The sequence below is a fragment of the Acanthochromis polyacanthus genome, chromosome 5 (assembly GCF_021347895.1).
Source record: "Acanthochromis polyacanthus isolate Apoly-LR-REF ecotype Palm Island chromosome 5, KAUST_Apoly_ChrSc, whole genome shotgun sequence".
NCBI classification, from domain to species: Eukaryota; Metazoa; Chordata; class Actinopteri; family Pomacentridae; genus Acanthochromis; species Acanthochromis polyacanthus.
This window is the reverse complement of record NC_067117.1, coordinates 1,404,366-1,424,766: the sequence shown is the minus strand read 5'-3', so window position 1 is coordinate 1,424,766 and position 20,401 is coordinate 1,404,366. Positions and strand designations below refer to the sequence as shown.

At 42.5% G+C, this 20,401-nt stretch overlaps 1 protein-coding gene across 1 annotated transcript in view; it reads left to right on the top strand.

Moving 5' to 3' along the window:
- Positions 1–20,401, top strand: part of smpd4 (sphingomyelin phosphodiesterase 4) — a 28,113-nt gene that overhangs the window by 2,104 nt on the left and 5,608 nt on the right. Inside the window, 15 exon segments of the mRNA XM_051948660.1 lie at positions 1,503–1,589; positions 3,901–4,037; positions 4,114–4,189; positions 4,674–4,782; positions 4,944–4,996; positions 7,161–7,312; positions 7,390–7,522; positions 8,015–8,086; positions 13,094–13,183; positions 15,046–15,194; positions 17,229–17,319; positions 17,788–17,897; positions 18,029–18,190; positions 18,905–19,112; positions 19,203–19,226. Coding sequence (XP_051804620.1) covers positions 1,503–1,589; positions 3,901–4,037; positions 4,114–4,189; positions 4,674–4,782; positions 4,944–4,996; positions 7,161–7,312; positions 7,390–7,522; positions 8,015–8,086; positions 13,094–13,183; positions 15,046–15,194; positions 17,229–17,319; positions 17,788–17,897; positions 18,029–18,190; positions 18,905–19,112; positions 19,203–19,226 — 1,653 coding nt within the window.

Sequence of the window (20,401 nt, the reverse complement as noted above, 5' to 3'; positions counted from 1 at the left end):
ATGAGGCCCGTGGGCCAAAAGCGGTCCTCCAGAGGGTCCAACATGAGGCCCGTGGGCCAAAAGCGGTCCTCCAGAGGGTCCAACATGAGGCCCGTGGGCCAAAAGCGGTCCTCCAGAGGGTCCAATCCGGCCCTCAAAGTGGAAAAATTCCAGAGAAGACTAGGCTTGGGTGGTATTACGGTAATACGGTATACTGCCGGTGTTTAAAAGTAGCAGTGGTATCAGTTCCAATACCGCCATGAAAAAAATGCAATGCTCTTATACAGGAGATAAGGATTAAATATTAAATAAAAGTCATTTAATGCCTAAAATTGATTCTCTGTCCAGTAGCACTTATGTGTGGTTGAATTTTCAGTTTTACTTTAACAGTTATGTTTTCGCCTACTTTTGGAGACTTTCCATAAAGTTTATGAACGTGACGTCACGTGACAGCGCGGAGAAGGGAGAGGGGAAGATCGCAGATCCTCCACTGAGTGACTTGGTGTCAAAAAGAACACAACTTCTGCAGTTTGGGAGTATTTCGGGTTCCAGGCAAACGAGAAAGGAGAGCCGGTAAATACTGATGAAGCAATTTGTAAATTCTACAATCAAAAGGTGATCGTGAGAGATGGAAACACCTCTAACCTAAGGACGCATCTCTGAATCAACCACCCACTCAGTGCTGCAAGGATGAATTTGGCTCAGAGTTCACTCAGTGCAACAGTTTCAAAGCCTCCTGCTGACATGATGCTGGACCAACAACAACAAAGTTGACCGCCAGTTACACACAGCCGACAATAATGGGGGCCTTCGCCAAGGCAACAAAGTACAAGAGGGACAGCCAAAGAAACGTCCTCTGTGCTTCATTTTGTAGCTTCATTTTCTTCTTCTCCATCACTTACTGAAACCGCCGGTACATCACCTTAATATGCTCAGTAGCGCCTTCTGGTGACAGCTTATTATAACTACAGAACACAACAGTATTCAATTTCCGAACATGAAGGCACAAGCCAGTAACAGTGATAGTCACGGTAATACCATGTACCCGGTAAAATGTGAAGGAAGTTTGACGGTATGAAAATTTGGATGCCGCCCAAGCCCAGAGAAGACATGAACTACAGATTGTAAATTAGTAAAACTATAAATTTAAAATCATTTCTAGACCATGACAAGATGTTTGGATCATAAAGTAAAATACTAGATTGTTCTTTTTGTCATTTTGTGTCTCATTTTTGTCATATTTTGTCTGTTTTTGTTGTTTTTTGTCAGACTTGTCTTTTTTATGAAAAAGTAAATACTAAATCCTTCAGCTCCAGATTCAGTCCATTTTTGCACTAAACAAAGGAACCATTAGGAGCTGTTAGTTAGAGGTTGTTATGCTGTGGGTTTACTGGTTTTACTGGAGATCAGACTGAATGTGGAACCTGACCTAAGATGAGTTTGGCTCTCCTGATCTAAACGATCACGTCTCAGGTCTGTTCTGTGCTGCACTGACTGCGTTCATTAACTTGTTGTTGTTTCAGGCCAACCTTAAGGCGGATTCCACCACCAAACCTCTCCTGCAGCGATGCCAGGATCTGGTGAAGATCATCGACGAGTATCCAGCTAAGGTACCGCCGTCTGTTTTATTTTCTGTGAAATAACTTATCAGAACCGTGTTTGTTCAAATCACGTTTTTAAAACAGTCCTGTTAGTTCAGATTCATCAGCCAGTCATTTTGATTGTTCTTCAGATTAGTTGGTTGATGCAGTAAAATACAGATTTTTTTAGTGGAAAACCTGTAGTATTTTGACAGAAAGTCTCATTTTGACTGGAACAAACTTTTCAAAGCATGTTTTTTAGATTGAAAGTACTATTTTAAAGGAATAAACCTTAAATGTTTGGATAAAAGCTCATATTTTAATGGAATAAACTTTTTAAACTAAGTCATTGATTCAAAAAGTCATATTTGTGGATGAAATAAAGTTTAAAATCTTAGCTCAATTGTTATAAAACAGGTTTGAATAAACCTTTAACATTTAGATACAAACTAATCTATATAATTGCATAGACCTTTAAAAGCAGAACTAATAAGTTAGAAAGTAAAATTTTAGTGGAATAAACTTTGAAATCTTAGCTCATTTGTTTCAAAAAAAGTCTTAAAGTGCAGAAATAAGCGTCCTCAAAACACCGGAGGAGGTTTTCTAGAAGTTCTAAGAAGTTTTCTACTGTATTTGCAAAGGTGCTTTGCTTTATTTTCTGTATTTATGCAGATTACAGACATGTTAATAGACGATTCTAAAGTACTAAAGCACTTCATAAGAGCACATGAAATATCTTAAAACATAAACAAAGCATGCTTCAGCTGTCTGAGTGAGCTCCAGGGACACATTTAACTGTCCTTTAAATGAATTTAAAGTGTGATCAGTGAGCTGCACCCGCAGAAAAACACAGTTTATCACACTTCCCTCTGGCATCAGTTGTTTTATGGTTCATAAAAGCACTGAACAAGTTTAAAACTGTCCACACACGTTTAGATTTTTGAGTTTCGGATTGTTTAGGTGTCTGCATGGAGACGTTACACATCTATAAACTCAAAGTGTTTTTGTTGTAAAAGTGGATTTTTGCTGCAGGAGTTTCAGTCAAAGCTCAGATCTGCTGCTACAGATCATTTCAATGGTTAAATGTATAACTTTGTGTCAGTGTTTTATAACTCCCTGAGAGCATACAGTCCTTAGAAGCACCATAAATCATCTCCTGCCGTTCTAAGCCGCTGCTAGCATTAATAACGTCCTAGAACTGTGGATTCTGTGTGTTTTGTGACCATAAATCTGACACGTGTCGTCTCACAGCAGCTTTTCTTTTATTCCCTGCAGCAGCTGAACAAACTCCAGGCTGTACTCTGGTTGTCTTGTGGGTCTTTTAAATCCTTTCTCTGAACTCTGAACACTTGTTGACTGTTTCTAAAGTGTCTCTCTGGGTTTTTTGCTTTCTGACGTCTCCTGAGTTTCACTTTGAGTCTCTTTACGATCTGCTGAAAGGAGTTTGAACTTTGTGCTGTGATTTTGCTCTAAAGTTGAGTTTAAGCAGATATCTGAACGGTTTGGACTCTGTTAGCGTCACCGCTATGGAATGACGGATTGTTTCTCTGATGTGTTGGCGTCTCTGGGAACAGTGGAGGTTATTTATTTATCAGCAGCTGTTCAGTGGAGATCAGAGATTACAGTCCATGTTCAGAGCAGTGTGAAGCTCCAGGAAACCTCTTTTTAACCTGGAGCAGCTCCACATGTCGGCTTCATGTCTGAATGAACTCTCTGGTCTTTTTTCTGCTAAAGTTTTAGCAGTTTTTCTGAAACTGGACTCTAATCTGGTGAAGTCTGATCTAAACCGTCCCGTTAACGGATAGACTCTCATTCCAAGTCATTAGCCCTCATCATTGATGAGAAAGTCATTAACTTTTAGAGCTTATCTCAATTGTTATAAAACAGTATTCTGGCTAAAATAAGTCTTTAAAATCATTATTTCTTAGTTTTTCTGTTAGAAAAACTGTAGTGTTTTGACAGGAAGTATTATTTTAATTGGAATTAATTCTTAAAACCAGATTTTTTTTACGTAGAAAGTGCTGTTTGGATTTAATCAACCTTTAATGTTTGGATAGAAACTAATGTTTTTAATGGAATAATTAAAAATTAGTCAGTTAAAAAACTAACTAAAGTCGCTGCGTTTGTTTCATTCTGGACCTTTTGTTGTTTTCATTCCCAGAAGTCAGAAAGTCGTCCTTCAGCAAACTGCAGCTGTAATTTAAATCATGTTTACATTCTACTTCCTCCAGTGCAGCTCTGATGAAACCACGTTATTTGTTTTTGCTGCCGCCTCGTTATAACCGAGAAGATACAACATTGTGTTACTGTATTTGTGTGTTTGTTGTGTGTCTTGTATCAGGAGCTGCATGTGATCTTCCCCTGGCTGGTAGAGTGTGTGTTCGGCAGTCTGGATGGGATCATCTCTGGATGGAACCTGAGACTCCTTCACTGTCGGAGCAACGAGTACGGCGTGGTGATGGAGTTCCTGAACCCCAGGTAGCTGCTCTGCTGCTCTGTTTCTGCACAATAATGAGCATCTATCAGGTTTTACAGAGTCTCTTTCTCTCTCCAGCGGTCCCATGATGAAACTGGTTTACAAACTCCAAGCAGAAGAATACAAATATGAAATCCCCATCAACTATCTGCCGGTGAGAGCATTTATGAAGACTGTTGGATGATTTTAGTCTGCTCTGACGGTTATATTCTACCTCATTCTGCAGTTAATGTGTGATGTTAGGTTAGAGCCTCCTGGCAGCGTCTAATTCCAGTTTCAGCCACCCTGACTCCTCTGACTTTGGCAGGATTTTTCCTCACCGTTTGCTAAAATCTCTTTGCAGAAAAAGAAAAGAAAGCCTTTTAAATGCTTTAAAGTTCGTCATGGAAATTAGATACATGAGGAATTTTTATATTTTTACAAGTTTGCATGTTTAATTGTTTTTCTGGACCCAAACTGTGACTGAACGGTTCCCAAAGAAATCTGAGATGGAGGTTTTCATTCAGTACATTTTAATGTAGAACACAATATTTCTCCATGCTGGTGCTCAGAAACTGTCTGCTGTGCTCAGTTGGTATTAAATGTCTTTATCTGTCCTGTAAGAGGATTTCCCGTCTGACTTGTCGTCTTTTCATCAGGGTCCAGTGAAGGCCTGCATCCAGGAAGGAGTTCTCCCCGACTGTCCTCTGTTCCACAACAAGCTGCAGTTTCCTCTGTCTGGTCTGCTGACTCTGAACATCGCTCTCAGTATCCTTCAGCCTCACATAAAGAAAGTGGAAAACGTCTCATTTATCCCACAGAGACTAAAACTGAATATTGGCTGGTATTTCACCATCCTCTGCAGGTCTGACTTCACCACTGTAAACGGACATCACTGGTGTGTTCAGGTGTTCCTTATCGTTCTGCAGATCCGTTTGAATTCTTCATGTTTAACTTCGCCTCCTGTCTCATCACGCCAAAGGTGAGTCTGTCTGCATCCTGAAGCTCGTTCACTGGACCTGCAGACTTGGGGAAAATGATTTTCACATTAAACGTTATTCATGTTTACAGTTAGAGGTCCAGAATGTTCTTCAGAAATGGAAGTAGTGGTTGAATGAACTGTGGTAGCCATGGCAACAGTTAGACGGATGATATTTCATTCTTCTTATTGGGAAACACATCAGAACGTACCATTAATGACCCTGAACGCATCACAACATACCATTAATGACCCTGAACGCACCACAGCATACCATTAATGACCCTGAACGCACCACAGCATACCATTAATGACCCTGAACGCATCACAACATACCATTAATGACCCTGAACACACCACATCATACCATTAATGACCCTGAACACACCACATCATACCATTAATGACCCTGAACACACCACATCATACCATTAATGACCCTGAACGCACCACAGCATACCATAATGACCCTGAACGCATCACAACATACCATTAATGACCCTGAACACACCACATCATACCATTAATGACCCTGAACACACCACATCATACCATTAATGACCCTGAACGCATCACAACATACCATTAATGACCCTGAACACACCACAGCATACCATTAATGACCCTGAACGCACCACAGCATACCATAATGACCCTGAACACACCACAGCACACCATTAATGACCCTGAACACACCACAGCATACCATTAATGACCCTGAACGCACCACAGCATACCATAATGACCCTGAACGCATCACAACATACCATTAATGACCCTGAACGCACCACAGCATACCATTAATGACCCTGAACGCATCACAGCATACCATTAATGACCCTGAACGCACCACAGCATACCATTAATGACCCTGAACGCACCACAGCATACCATTAATGACCCTGAACGCATCACAACATACCATTAATGACCCTGAACGCACCACAACATACCATTAATGACCCTGAACACACCACATCATACCATTAATGACCCTGAACGCACCATAGCATACCATTAATGACCCTGAACGCATCACAACATACCATTAATGACCCTGAACGCACCACAACATACCATTAATGACCCTGAACGCACCACAACGTACCATTAATGACCCTGAACGCACCACAGCATACCATTAATGACCCTGAACGCACCACATCATACCATTAATGACCCTGAACGCATCACAACATACCATTAATGACCCTGAACGCATCACATCATACCATTAATGACCCTGAACGCACCACAACATACCATTAATGACCCTGAACGCACCACATCATACCATTAATGACCCTGAACGCACCACAACACACCATTAATGACCCTGAACGCACCACAACATACCGTTAATGACCCTGAACGCACCACAACACACCATTAATGACCCTGAACGCACCACAACACACCGTTAATGACCCTGAACGCACCACAACACACCATTAATGACCCTGAACGCACCACAACACACCGTTAATGACCCTGAACGCACCACAACACACCGTTAATGACCCTGAACGCACCACAACACACCGTTAATGACCCTGAACGCACCACAACATACCGTTAATGACCCTGAACGCACCACAACATACCATTAATGACCCTGAACGCACCACAACACACCATTAATGACCCTGAACGCACCACAACACACCGTTAATGACCCTGAACGCACCACAACACACCGTTAATGACCCTGAACGCACCACAACACACCGTTAATGACCCTGAACGCACCACAACACACCGTTAATGACCTTGAACGCACCACAACACACCGTTAATGACCCTGAACGCACCACAACACACCGTTAATGACCCTGAACGCACCACAACACACCGTTAATGACCCTGAACGCACCACAACACACCATTAATGACCCTGAACGCACCACAACACACCATTAATGACCCTGAACGCACCACAACACACCGTTAATGACCCTGAACGCACCACAACACACCATTAATGACCCTGAATGCACCACAGCACACTGTAAATCATAGCAGGAGGATGAAAAGCTTTTTCAAATCTAACAATTTAGGGTATTTTTAGAGAAATAGCTCTGTAAGTCATGTAGTCAGCTGCTTTCTTACCTTACATTTTAATTACAACAAGTGGAACTAATCAGTATTCCTTGTTCCTGACATCTAGAACTTCCCTCTGGGCCAACATGTCAGCTCCACAGACTCCGCCTACTTTGTCCTGGTGGACAGCTACCTGAAGTATTTCCTCCCCAGTGAAGGAAATGTTCCTCCGTCTCCGTTCTCCGACTCCAGAGGTTCGGTTACAGCTCCATCACCCAGGTAAGAAGCGTTAGGGTGAGCGTCATCATCCTGTGTTCTATCTAGACGTTTATGTCCTCCTGCTTCACATCCACCAGGTCCTCCAGCGTTTCCTTCACTGGTTACGGCGTCCACAGTCCCAGTCTGCTGAAGCATCACATCTTCCATCAGCCGTCGGTGAACGCCGACCCAGCAGCCCAGGAGATCTGGAGGACTGAAACGCTGCTGCAGGTCAGGATGGCTGAAGATGCAAAAAGACCTCAGGCTGCGATACGTGTCAAAAAACATCCTACTGAAGTAAAAGACAAAATGTTGGATTGGGGTTTAGATCTTGACATTAGTGCTGCCGTTATTTACATTTTTGATTTTGGAAAATCTACTGATTTGTGTCAGAAAAATATTCGGTCATTTCTTTTCTTTTTGCATGTTTTCTCTCCAAACAAAAGCTCAGAACCGTCATCATTTCAGTAAAAATTTAGCTGATGAATGATAAAATAAAATGCAAATCGTTGAACTCCTTTTGATAACTGGAGTTTCATTTAATGAAACACAAACACTTTTTTGTTTCTAAATGATCAAACATCACCATGATGTCGTTGGTAAATCTAAATAAGAGACGTCTCTGCTCACTGGTGCATCGGTAGGAAGACAAATGAATTTTAGAGCTTGTGATTTAAGTTTAAAAAAAAGATGCAAAGTAACCATGAAAATGTGTTTGTGCAGATGTTTGTGGAGGTGTGGCTCCATCACTACTCCCTGGAGATGTACCAGAAGCTGCAGTCTCCTCAGGTAAAGGTAAGACCTCCACCTCCTCCTGATTCCTGCTGCAGCATCGCACGGCTGGCTGCTGACTGGCTGATGATCCTCCCTCACTCCTCCACCTCCTGAACCTGCTGACTTTTAGCTGATTATTAAAGTTTCCTTCCCTCAGCAGGCGACGGTGAAGTTGTCCATCAGCTTTCTGCAGAGAAATGCATCCACAGCTTTAACTTTCTGGCTTTTTAAAAATTTTACTGTATTGAGGAACTGTTTTTAAAAATCATTTTATCACTGTTGAAGGACAACTTTACCCTCCTCTCCAGAAATCACGCTGCTGCTGCTGCGACACAGACGACCTCTCTGAAGCCAGGAGGTCGTTTGTCGCCTGCAGTCTGAAGCGCTTTGGGGTTTTCTGGTTTCCATGTGAAGTATTTCCTGGTAGAATCCTTCAGAGGAGCTCCGCTGCCTTCACCATGGTCCTGCTAGTCGTGCTTTTGCTTCCTTCACCGCATGCTGCATGTTTGATTTCACGTCAGACACCAGCAGAAAGTCACAACAAAAATCATGTTCAGCGACAGAACGGCAGCGGTTTAAAGATGTTCTTAAAAGTTTTAGTAAAGCGAGGATGTTTTATAAAATGAAACCAACAGTTTTTATATGGAAAATATCTTCATATTAGGTGAATATTGGATCTTAAACCAATCACTGATCAATATAAATTCATATAAAATGGCACTTTTTTGCCTCTGAACAGCTCAGGATGAATGTTTTGTGTTTTTCTTTGCCTTTAATTGAACAGATGTGACATTAACCGTCCTGTTGTCTTCACTTATGGGCACCCAAAAAATGCTGTATGAAAAAAATGTGAAAATTCAGCAAATAAACTCCCAAAATTTCAGAAAATTTGGAAAACCTTCATGAAGAAAATTCAAATAATTCCTTAAAAGTTCTTAAATCTTCCAAATTTGGCAAGAAAATATTTTCAAAAAGTGAGTAAAAATCTTCCAAAAAATTCCTAAAAATAGATTTTTTCTGAATGTTCTTAAACATTTTTTACACTTCTTTTGTTCCACCAAATGAGACAGAATCAGTGAAATCTTTAACAAATCTCCACATTTGTCCAAAGTTATTTGAAATTTGTCCAGAATTTGCTCAGTAATCAACTTTTCCTGTTCACAATCTGTCCAGAATGCGTTAAACAACCAAAAAGACTAAAAACAATAAAAACCGTTCAAAATGACTTCACTTTGACCTCATAAATATGTTCTCTACACGTCGTTGAAATTTGTCAAAAAGTCACCTTAAAAATGTGCAAAATGACTCAAATTTGTCCAGAACTTGCTAAAAAATCCTCCTTAACTGGTCAAAATCCGTCCAAAATGAGTTGTCTAGGATGGCTGAGAAGGGTTAAAAAAGACTAAAAATGGATCCAAAATGACTCGAAAATTTCTTCGAACTATTAGTGTTATTTCAAAACTAGGAATTATTCTATATAAATTAGCAAAACCTTCAAGTTTTATTAAAAAAATCCCCAAATGTGGCAAGAAAATTCTTGTAAATATTTTTCAAAAAAATGAGTAAAAATATCTGAAGTGATTCCATAAATATCAGTAAAACTTCTGGTACTTTCTTTAAGAACATTCACATAAAAATCAACCAAAGTCCAGAGAGATTCACTGGATTTTGATGGATTTTTGTGTGAATGTTCTTAAAGAAACTGTTTCAACATTTCTGTTTTTCCTCCAAAAAATATTCAAAGATTTCCGAAAGATGTTGAAAATGTGGACATCAGAAGTTTCGCTGTGAAAATATATATTTTTTCCCACATTTTCAAACTTTAAAACAACATGAAGGTTAAAATAAAGGTTTTTTTTTATTTCAACACAAAAAGTTAAATTTTTCAAATATCTAAAAAACACATCAGTCGGCCTCTAGTTTTAATAACTCACTTTGTTGCTGCAACATTTCTACAGCGCTGCATTTTATTTTACATAAAGAAAGTAGTAAAACACAAACTGTGCTTTAATCAGGACACTGTAATTTGAATCTTGTTGTAGAAGTTCACTATTAAATATCAGAACTTGTTTATCCAGCTGTAGCAGGCAGACCACGTCCAAGCGTTGGTTTAAGCGTTGGGGGCGGCATGGCTCAGTGGGTAGAGTTGCTGGTTTGATCCTCGGCCCGTTGTGTTCATGTTGAGGTGTCCCTGAGGAAGACACCTAACCCCTAACTGCTCCTGGTGGGTCGTGGTTAGCGCCTTGCATGGCAGCTTCCACCATCAGTGTGTGAATGTGACGTATCATGTAAAGCGCTTTGGATAAAAGCGCTACATAAATACAACCATTGAGTTTAAAGCTTTCTGCTGGTGTTTCTTTTCCCTGCATGTAAACGCTGTGACCCTGAATCCACCCAACAGCGCTGCTTCCTCAGTAACTATGGAGTAAAATCTAAAGAAACAACATTTATTCTGGACTGGGGCTGCACACCAGCTGTTTTTGTGTTTATTGATTCATTTGGTGTTTATTTTCCAGGGCTACAGAAAAGTGTTTGAAGTCCCCAAAAATTCAGTTCAAGAGCAGAGCAGAAGCTGCCAGTTAAAAAGTAAAAACCAGAAATGGTTGCAGCTTAAGTTTGTTCTTTCTGCTCCATAAATGTGCAGAGGAAGCAGTGAGCCCTTCTTTGCTCACTCGTGTTAAACTGAATGTCCTCCTGCTGTGGTTTTTTTTTTTTTTTGTCAGGTGTGAAAAGTTCACAGCGTTAAACCACGTTAACCACCGTGTCCAGCTGTTGTTTGGGAATCGGCCGATATTCTGCATTTTTTTCCTCGTTATTGGGATCAATATTTAGATCAAACTGTTGCCAGTAAAATTTAAAAAGGGGTGTTTGAAGGTAAGGTAGCAGATATTTCTGCACCAACATGTCCGCTATCCTTATTTACTTGTTGAGGAAACTATTTTACTGATGGCGCTAGGCTAATGCTATCTCTAAGAGGCTAACTGTCAGGCCTGTGGAGCAGCATAACATCGTTCTGAAGTCAGATTAATTTACCGACCGTTGTCTCTAGTGGAGAAACAACCTGCAGAAACTGAACAGGAAGCACAAACGTCAACACAAATCAGAGCATTAGCTGCTTTAATAACAGCTAGCGGCTAAGTTAGCCTGAAAGAAAGAGACAGAAAGAAAAGCAATAATGCTTTAAGATCTGGACTTTAGTGGCCAATAAATGTGACAGAACGGTAATATTTTTCATTTTTTTTTAATATATATTGATCTCTTTGATTACTAGTAATCGATTTTCACCCCAGAAAAGGCAGAATATCGGTGGACTGTTTCGTGCTCTGTGTCCATCCTGTTCAGAGTGAACATGAACTGCAAAATTCTGACGAAGCAGATTTAACTTTGATTAGTCCGGAAAGACTTGGAAAAGAAGAGAGATTTACTCTGAGAATTATATATTCAATAAAAAACACAATTAGCTGAACACAAGAGTATTTTGTGAACTTTGTCTTTCTGTAAACATAAGACCGTTAATTTTCCTGATTTGGCGTAAAACAGAATCTGACAGTTTCCAGTTCACTCTGTTGATGTTGTTGAACAGCAGGGATGGGAATAATTCCAGCTGTTTGTGCGTTTGTCAGCCACTAAAGCTTATTTATACCGTGTGTGACGTAGCTGCTCAGAGGATTGTGGCTCAGAAGGGCCTCAAACATGACTGGATGCAGTATTTCTGTTGAACTGAATTATTTTCTGGATGTTGGAGTAGCAGCTCCTCATCATCATCGCTCCAACAAACCATAACTCTGGTCTTCCTGTGTTTGTACAGTTGTACGGTACAGACTTTCATAATTTCTTACACTAAACATCCCACTTCCTGCTTCCTGTTCACACCTGAACACACCTGCCAGTCTTCTGAAGTGGCTGTAACAGTTCGTGTCCACGGGGATGTTTTTTCTCGCTTCTGAATGTCACCGTCTTAGCGGGTCGTTAGGGGGTCACATGACAACCGCTTTAGCTTCAGTCTGGTAAAAGCGTCCGACCAACCTGGTGGCTCGGTCGCAAACTTTTTGTGTCTTTTATTAAGAAAACATTTCAGGTGAGGAAGATGCTAATGAGTCTGTCCATGTCTTAGTTCAACAATGGCTAGTTTAGACATTAAATGAAAGTTTCGTGACACGCCGCATGCAGTGGAGTGTGTTTGACACCGACAATGAATGGGATGCGAGAACCTTACGGATCCTGTGGACACGTGCCATTAAAGCACGTGTCCACAGGATCCGTAAGGTTCTCGCATCCCATTCATTGTTGACGGATCCTTAAGTTTCTTGCGCTCATTGTCTACGTGAAACGCACCACATTGCATGCTGGTTGCGTTGTGACCATCTACCCCAGAGCTCATTTCTATGAAGTAGATTGACTTCTACTTTAAGTAAATTCGTTATGGGGAGTGGAGGTCCGACACCTCGCGAAACTAAACCAAACTAGCCGTCACTGCAATGAGGACAGATTCAGCAGCTTACTTCTCACCTCAAATGTTGTCAGAACATCTTTCCCTAAACTATTTTCATACTAAAAGAGAAAGTTTGCGACTGAGCCGCCATGTTGGTCCGACGCTTTTACCGGACTGAAGCTGTAGCGGCGGTCATGTGACCACCCACCCACCAATCAGGCGATATTCAGATGCAGCGTTTCCATGCGAGAACAAACAGCCCTCTGCATACGTAGCCTCACACTCATCAGGACGGAGGATATCTAATACTTTCGTGGACGTATTCCCATCCCTGCTTCATGTCGCCCCCCGGAGGTCGAAGTTCCCAGAGTCAACATCTGATATTTGTTTGTCTCCTCTCCTGTTTCTGCTCCTTTTCCTCCTGAATGTTTTCGGATTGTTTCTGTCTGGTTGCACTCTGTCCTTTTATTACTGCCTCCTTTTCTCACGTCTACCTTCCTCCTGCCTCCTCTTCCTCACCCTCCCTTGTTGTCCCTCCTCCTGTCGTCGTCTCTTCCTCCTTCCTCATCTTCCTCTCCCTCCTGGTGGGTGAACAGCTGGCGCTGCTGCAGTACCGCCTCAGTATGTCCAGCATGCCGTACCAACCCCACGCCCCACCAGGCTCTGGGACCCTCCACACCTACCAAGTACTTTTACCTTTTCATTCTCCCCTGTTGCTCCTGGAGGTAAAGCCCAGTCAGTACAGCTCCGTCAAGGCTACTTCTCTCTGGCCGACCTGGGCTGACGATGTTTTATTCTAACAACACAACCCCTGTTCATTTAGACGCTGTGATCCGTTTTAAATTACCTTGACTGTAAAATTCAGTTTGAATAGAGTAATTTCAATATATACCTTTAACGACAGCACTGTTTTATCCTTTGGTCTTGTAGTCTGTTGAAAAAATTAATTACTTTTACCCAAAAATGTGCCCCGACTGTAAATTTTCACAGAGAAGTATCCTTGACAGGAAAAATAATCCAGGAATGAAGCTTTGGACTTGGATCTTTGAGCATTTTTAATTTTTCTTTAAGTTTATTTTTAAATCTGTTTGGGTGTGGTTCTGTCTTTTTATTTTTTAACTTTTATTTTTGCTGTTTGTTGTTAATGCATGCTTTTTTCCTTTTTTTAATTTACGCTGTGTCCGCTGTGCTTTGGTGTTCATGTGATTGTTTCTGTTGACACTGTGTGTAAAAGCAAAAGTTACTACTACAGCCTAAATAACTTGCATTTGATCCAGAAAACCATGGAATTATTATTGGGATTTTTTTCCTAAATTAATTTGAGCAGTTGATTACAGAGGTGATGTTTGTGTTCATCAAGAAGCAGTGATTACTTCATACTGACAAAGCAGCTTCGATATAAATTTAGTTGGAAATGGAGCACAGAGGTCCCGCCCTGTTATTCTATTTATCACTATTTAAATGAAAATGAGCGTTTTGATGAATCCCAGTTGTTTTTAAGTCGCTTTAGAGTAGCTATCCTGTCAAATAATTAAATTTTAGATCTAAATTCAAAAGAAATTAAAATTAAATACTGAGTAGTTTTCCAAATTTAAGGTGAAAAACAGCTGATTTAGAAATGTTCCAGGTTTGTAGTTCTTGCATGCAAAAGATGCCACCTGAACTTACAAATAGAACAAATAAATGTAAAGTATATAGATATTAGAAGGACAGTAGTGAACCAAAGAAAATCTTGGACTGAAATGGACTCAACTGATCAGAAAAAAACATTGTCTGCCTCTTTCTACAGCTTCATCAACATAAAGTATAAATCAACATTAAAACCTTTTATTTGTAGGATAATAAATCATTTGAACTTGTTTATTTTCCACTGAAATGATCCCTCAGCCAGAAATCATGGATTAATCCTGGACAGCTGTGGATGTAGAACTTTTCTCGAGATGAAAGAAACGCTGAAGGTTTCTCAGCTAGAATAAATGAGGCAGAAATGCACCGATGAAACAACTGGATCTGACGTTGAGTATCGACAACCGTTCAGTCATCAAAAACTGAGAGGGAACCAGAGATCCGCTGCTCCACAGTCGGCCCACGTTATTTAAAAAGACGTACAGATTTGCAGATGCGGACCTCTGTGCTCTGTAGAACGAGCTGTTGGCTGCTTTCAGGCCGGGACGCGCAGTGATTGGCCGCTTTCAGGCCGGGACGCGCAGTGATTGGCCGCTTTCAGGCCGGGACGCGCAGTGATTGGCCGCTTTCAGGCCGGGACGCGCAGTGATTGGCCGCTTTCAGGCCGGGACGCGCAGTGATTGGCCGCTTTCAGGCCGGGACGCGCAGTGATTGGCCGCTTTCAGGCCGGGACGCGCAGTGATTGGCCGCTTTCAGGCCGGGACGCGCAGTGATTGGCTGCTTTCAGGCCGGGACGCGCAGTGATTGGCTGCTTTCAGGCCGGGACGCGCAGTGATTGGCCGCTTTGCTGGGGCTGGGTGCTGGCTGAGATGTTTTGGTGCTGCAGGTCTGTAGAGCTCCGTGTGACCGATCTGTTTTTCAGGAGCCCTTCAGCCCGACGGAGGAGCACGTGTTGGTGGTTCGACTCCTGGTCAAACATCTGCACGCCTTCTCCAACAGCCTGAAGCCCGAGCAGCTGTCGTCCTCGCCGTCGGCCCACTCCCACACCAGCCCCCTGGAGGAGTTCAAGAGGTTCGGCTTCATCGAGCTGCATGTTTACACCTCATTTATCCACTAGCATAGCTTGTGCTGTGTCCAAAATGGCATGCTAACGTACTACTCATACTAAATGTGACGTCAAAATAAGTATGTAGTGCGTTCACATTAGATAGTATGAAAAGACTGAGTACGTGAAAAATACCCGGATGTATACTATTTCCGGAAAGTTTTTAAGTATGCGCGGTGACCACACTAGTCATACTCAACCGCCCCATAATGCTTTGCGAGCTACCCACTGAAATGGAAGCCTCCGCGGGATCTGTGTCCGGACCGGGGCGATTTTTATTTTATTTAATGTGGTTAGTAGTCATCCTCATCACCCCACAGATTTGAGAAATAGGCGTTTTCTGACCAACGTTTTAAATTTGTCAGACGCCTCACAACGTGCTACTGAATGCTAGCAGCTAGTTGCAGCAGCTCGCTTTGCATACAGAACAAGTAGCAGCTACCTCCAGTAGCCTGCAGCTACAATTGAAACGATTCGCATACTTACGTACTTCCGGTTTTTGTCGTCGGAGGTTTGAAATGCATTATGGGAAACGTAGTAGTATACTACAGTGTGAACGGTCGGCATTCTAATCATACTTATAGTACGTAGTATACAGTATATACTCATTGAGAATGTAGTCTGTAGTATGTTAGTATGCCATTTCGGACACAGCCCTGGTCTTTATTGACGCCAGAAGCCTCCAGCGTGGCTTCTTCCTCGTCTTCAATATTGGGCTGATTGATCATTTAAAGCTGTGAACAAAAGGTAATGCCCCATTAGCATCTCTGTGGAAAATAGACTCTGAGGGCACCTAAACTGGCAGCATTTGGTTGTTTGCTCTTAAGCAAGTTAAATTACGGAGGGTCCTCAGTTTATGACGTCCTCAACCTGCGGCGTTTCATCATTTTGTCAGAACTGGTCACATGGAACTAGTTGGCGAGCGGACGAATACGTCGTCACGTGTCGCCGGTAGTACGCCAGCTTGGATTGTGCTACATTCACTAACTTTTCCCCTTCATTATGACCCTCAAACGTGATCAAGGTGTAAAAATGCTCATTGGTATTCAGGACGTTTCCAAAGAATTGATCGATATCATGATGCACGTAACGGTTTTGTTTAAATTTTCGCCAGAGTTTGAACTTACAGCAAAAATCAGCTTACATCAGGCTGTAGGAACGGAACTCCGTCACTCTAGGACCTCCTGTAAGAGGAGTTTTATTCATCCCCTTTAGGACATTCAAGATACGCAGTAGCTCCTGTGTTACATCTGAGAAAATAAGGAAAACTAGAGAACGTCTGAAGAAATTTTAAGTGTGCCAATCCCAAATCAGTCAATTTAATTTGAAAAGCACATTTCACACTTTCACTGGAAGAAAATTCAGAATTTTTCAAAAGTCATAACCTGCAACCACGTATTGACCATAAAAGATATCAAAGCTCAGGTTTAGAGGAATAACATTCAAAGCTTTGTGTCACTTTTAAACACTGAACAGAGTTTCTACAGAACAGAGCTTTAGAGGGCTCCAAAGATGGCTCGGTTTGGCAGTTGTTCAGCCAACGCTCCCATTCATTTCAGTGGGGATTTTTATCACGGTGTGGCGTGAATTTCTTAAAATCTGCAGAAAGAATCTCTTCCCAAAGTCATAGAACACCATTCCCCACTGAGTCACTAGTTTTGATATCTTATTTATCAGATTTCTCAAAGCTGCGGGTCGAAAATTGCACGAGAAGAATCTATAAGAAACACGGTAATAAGAATAGTGATAAGTGTGCTCCAGTGCTTATGCACTTGCACTCTTCAAATCGTGCTGGTAGAAGACCAAATAAAAATAATGATTGTGCTGTTACAGTAAAATAAAATTATAAATGCAACATAACAAATAAATGAGCACGTAGAAGGAATGGACCCAGTATCGTCCTTTGAAATGACGATGCAGCTAAACTAAGAAACGGTCATCAAATCTGTGTAATTCTGTGTTTTATTTGCTGCTCATGGCTGCTCTTTGTCCTCCTACAGAGTTGTGGTGCAGCGTTTTGTGCAGCAGAAGCTCTACCTGTTTCTCCAGCACTGCTTCGGTCACTGGCCTCTGGACGCATCTTTCAGAGCGGTACGTCCACTGAATCTACATTTAGTCTTTAGCCAGCTTATACTGTACTCTGATACAGGGAATTACTGCAGTTTATCACTTTAATTTTGTGTGTTTTTATTAAACACTGAAAGGAGAAAAGATCCAAACGTTAGACTGTCCACTGCGCCCGCATTCTCCACCAATATTCCAGAGGGAAATGTATGGGCAGATGGACTTGTGAATGTTTACACTGAAGTAGTCCATGATTTTCTATAAGCTACATACTTAAATCACATGACTGTAACACTGCTGCATATGATGCACTTTCTGTTGCAACAGCTAAGACCTTTTTTATACTATCTGTTCAAATCTAACGAGAAACAACTGAACCACTCGTCTTGTTTGACAGAATCTGTTTCCAGGCTGAAATGAACTGGTTTGTAGTTTTAATTCACTGCATCCTTCAGCATGTAGTTTAACCAGAGAGCGCGTCGCCTCTGTCTTTAGGTTTTGGAAACGTGGCTGAGCTACGTCCAGCCGTGGAGGTACACAGGAGAGAAGACCGGCACTCAGCCCGACCAGAACAGAACAGAAAACAGAACCGTACCTGACAAATGGTGGGTCAGCCATCATCGTTTTCCTACAAACACCAACCTTAAAGGAATTAATTCAGGAATAAGTCTTAACGAGCTAGGGCCAGCAGCAGATACGGTGTTGAAGAGACTGTTTCTGTTGTTGACTTCTGCAGGGAATCCTTCGTCCAGGAGAACCTGCTCGTGTACACGAAGCTCTTCCAGGTGTTCCTGAACCGAGCCGTAAGAACGGATCTGGTCAACGCCAAAAATGCACTGATGGTGTTCAGGGTGGCCAAAGTGTTCGCTCAGCCCAACCTGGCAGAAATGATCCTGAAGGTGAGGAGAGAATCCAGCCCGGAGCTCAGTGTGACACTGCTGCTGTTTCATTTGTAATATTCCACACATCAACCAAATGTAATGAGGATTAAATGCTGAATCATTCACCAAACGTGTTTGAACTTTACCCTTCCAACAGCATGCGCTCTGCTGCGTCTTCAGGTTTTCATGAGTACTTCCACACATTGTTGGACAAAATAAGTCATTTTAAACGACAAAAGCGCAGATTTGTAGCATAAAAGCAACAACATTTGGAGGATGTGGTGTGCTTTACTTGGGGATAAAAGGGTGTGATTGCCTGAGTAAAGAAACACATGAATGTTAGCTTTTAGCTCGTGTGTCTTTGACATCAGTACTGTAGATGAACTTTAGCTTCAGGCTAGCTCAGGTACATTTACGGATCGTTTTAAGTCCCTTCTTCACACCGTTGTTTTTTTGCAGCACAGATTGATGACACGATCCATCTCAAAGCGCTTAGCGTACGAATTACAAACAGAGAACAATCCAAAGTACTGAACAGGGAGTTTCTGTTCAGGACTGAACCAGTTTCTCTTGTTCCAGCCTGTAAACGGGTTTATTTCTGCTGTAAGTTGGACATCTGTGAGGATTGACCCATTGTCGGAGTAGCTGCAGTTTGTGGCGCATTTTCAACGCCAGAGTTTACTTCTGGGATCTGTAGCAGAGAAAGTACAGACTCCTGTTGTTTTCCCTGCAGGAGAGCAGCTGTTTCTGGAGCCCGAACACGTCCTCCATCACCGGCAGCCCCGCGGCTACCTGACGCCGGGTCAGGGAGGCAGCTACCTGTCGTCACGGCAACGGGTGGTGACGGACATGGTGTTCAGGGTGAAGAGTCACGTCTACGCTCTGGAGGGGCAGGACTGTCAGTACAAGCAGATGTTCGGCACCGAGCTCCGAGCAGCGGTAAGTCTGTCGATAGCCTCCGATCAGAGCTCCATCCAAAGACCTGCTGCGTCTGTCGCTCCCAGTCTCAGTTCCACGGTCGTCCTGCAGGTCATGAACTTAATCCAGATCATCCGAGATGCCGCTCCGAGCAAAAACCAACCGGCGGTCGGCGAGCTCCGGTTCCTCTCTGCGCTCCATTCCCCACCGCCGCGGCCGCCGCCTTCCCTCGCCTGCGGACGCAGGAAAGCAGCCGGGCTGCGACGGGCGGGAACGGGAGCGCAGGAGGGAACCGGAGCTCCCGACCCGCCGGTTGTTTTGGCTCTGGGAGGAAACTCGGGGCCGGGGGGTCCTCGGGGCGGCCCGGCCGCCGGACCGCTGACTCGGAACCGACCAGTTACCGGCGCGTGCTGCGGACAGTCCCATCTTGGCAACCTCATTGCGCACAGCGGCCACAATATTAGGGACACTTCGAGTAAGAATCTGTCAAATGATCATATAATTCTCTTCTTTCTCTCTGTGTGTGTGTGTGTGTGTGTGTGTGTGTGTGTGTGTTGTGTGCGCGCAGTGATGCGATTAGACAGGAGCGCGTCCACAGGCCAAGGAGCCACTCTCTCTCCCTCTCCACTCAGCGCAGCTCACGCTTCTTGCATTGCACCTCTCGCGAGGCTTTCTACGGATAATCGTGGTTGTAAAAATGTTGACAAATATCTATTTAATCGTGGTTATGTAAAACCGGTTAACCTTGACAACCCTAGGTGAGGCTATGAAAAGGACTTTCATTGGCCTAGGGGAAGTTCTGGCAAACTGTTTCCTCAGGAAGGGGAAGCAGGGGGAGAACTGCTGACCTGGACTAGGAACATTGTCAGGCGGAGGAAAGAGCTCTTTGAAGAACTCCTTTACACATACATACAGAATCAATGTCAGTAATCTTTGTTATTTTCCTGACTGTGATAATCAAAAACACAGAATTTAAAATTTAACCACTGATTATTAAAAAATATTTATTTTTATATTTGTTTTCTAAAAGTAACAGTGACATTACATAAACAAACTGGCATTTAAAGGGTTAAATTTTTTCAGTTGTGATAAGGATCGATGTTGGTTAACAAAAAAACTACTCCAGTCAAAGCCTAAATAATGTGAACGTGTAATATTTTCATGTTTTTATCAGTGAGGAAATCTGAGTAAGTTTGTTAAACTGTCGTCTGAGGGTTGAATGAGAAATGAGCTCTGCTGTAAAAAGGTTCAACACTCAGCGTCTCTCTGCTCTTCCTGGAATGAAGCCAGCCTGATAACCTCCTCCTGTC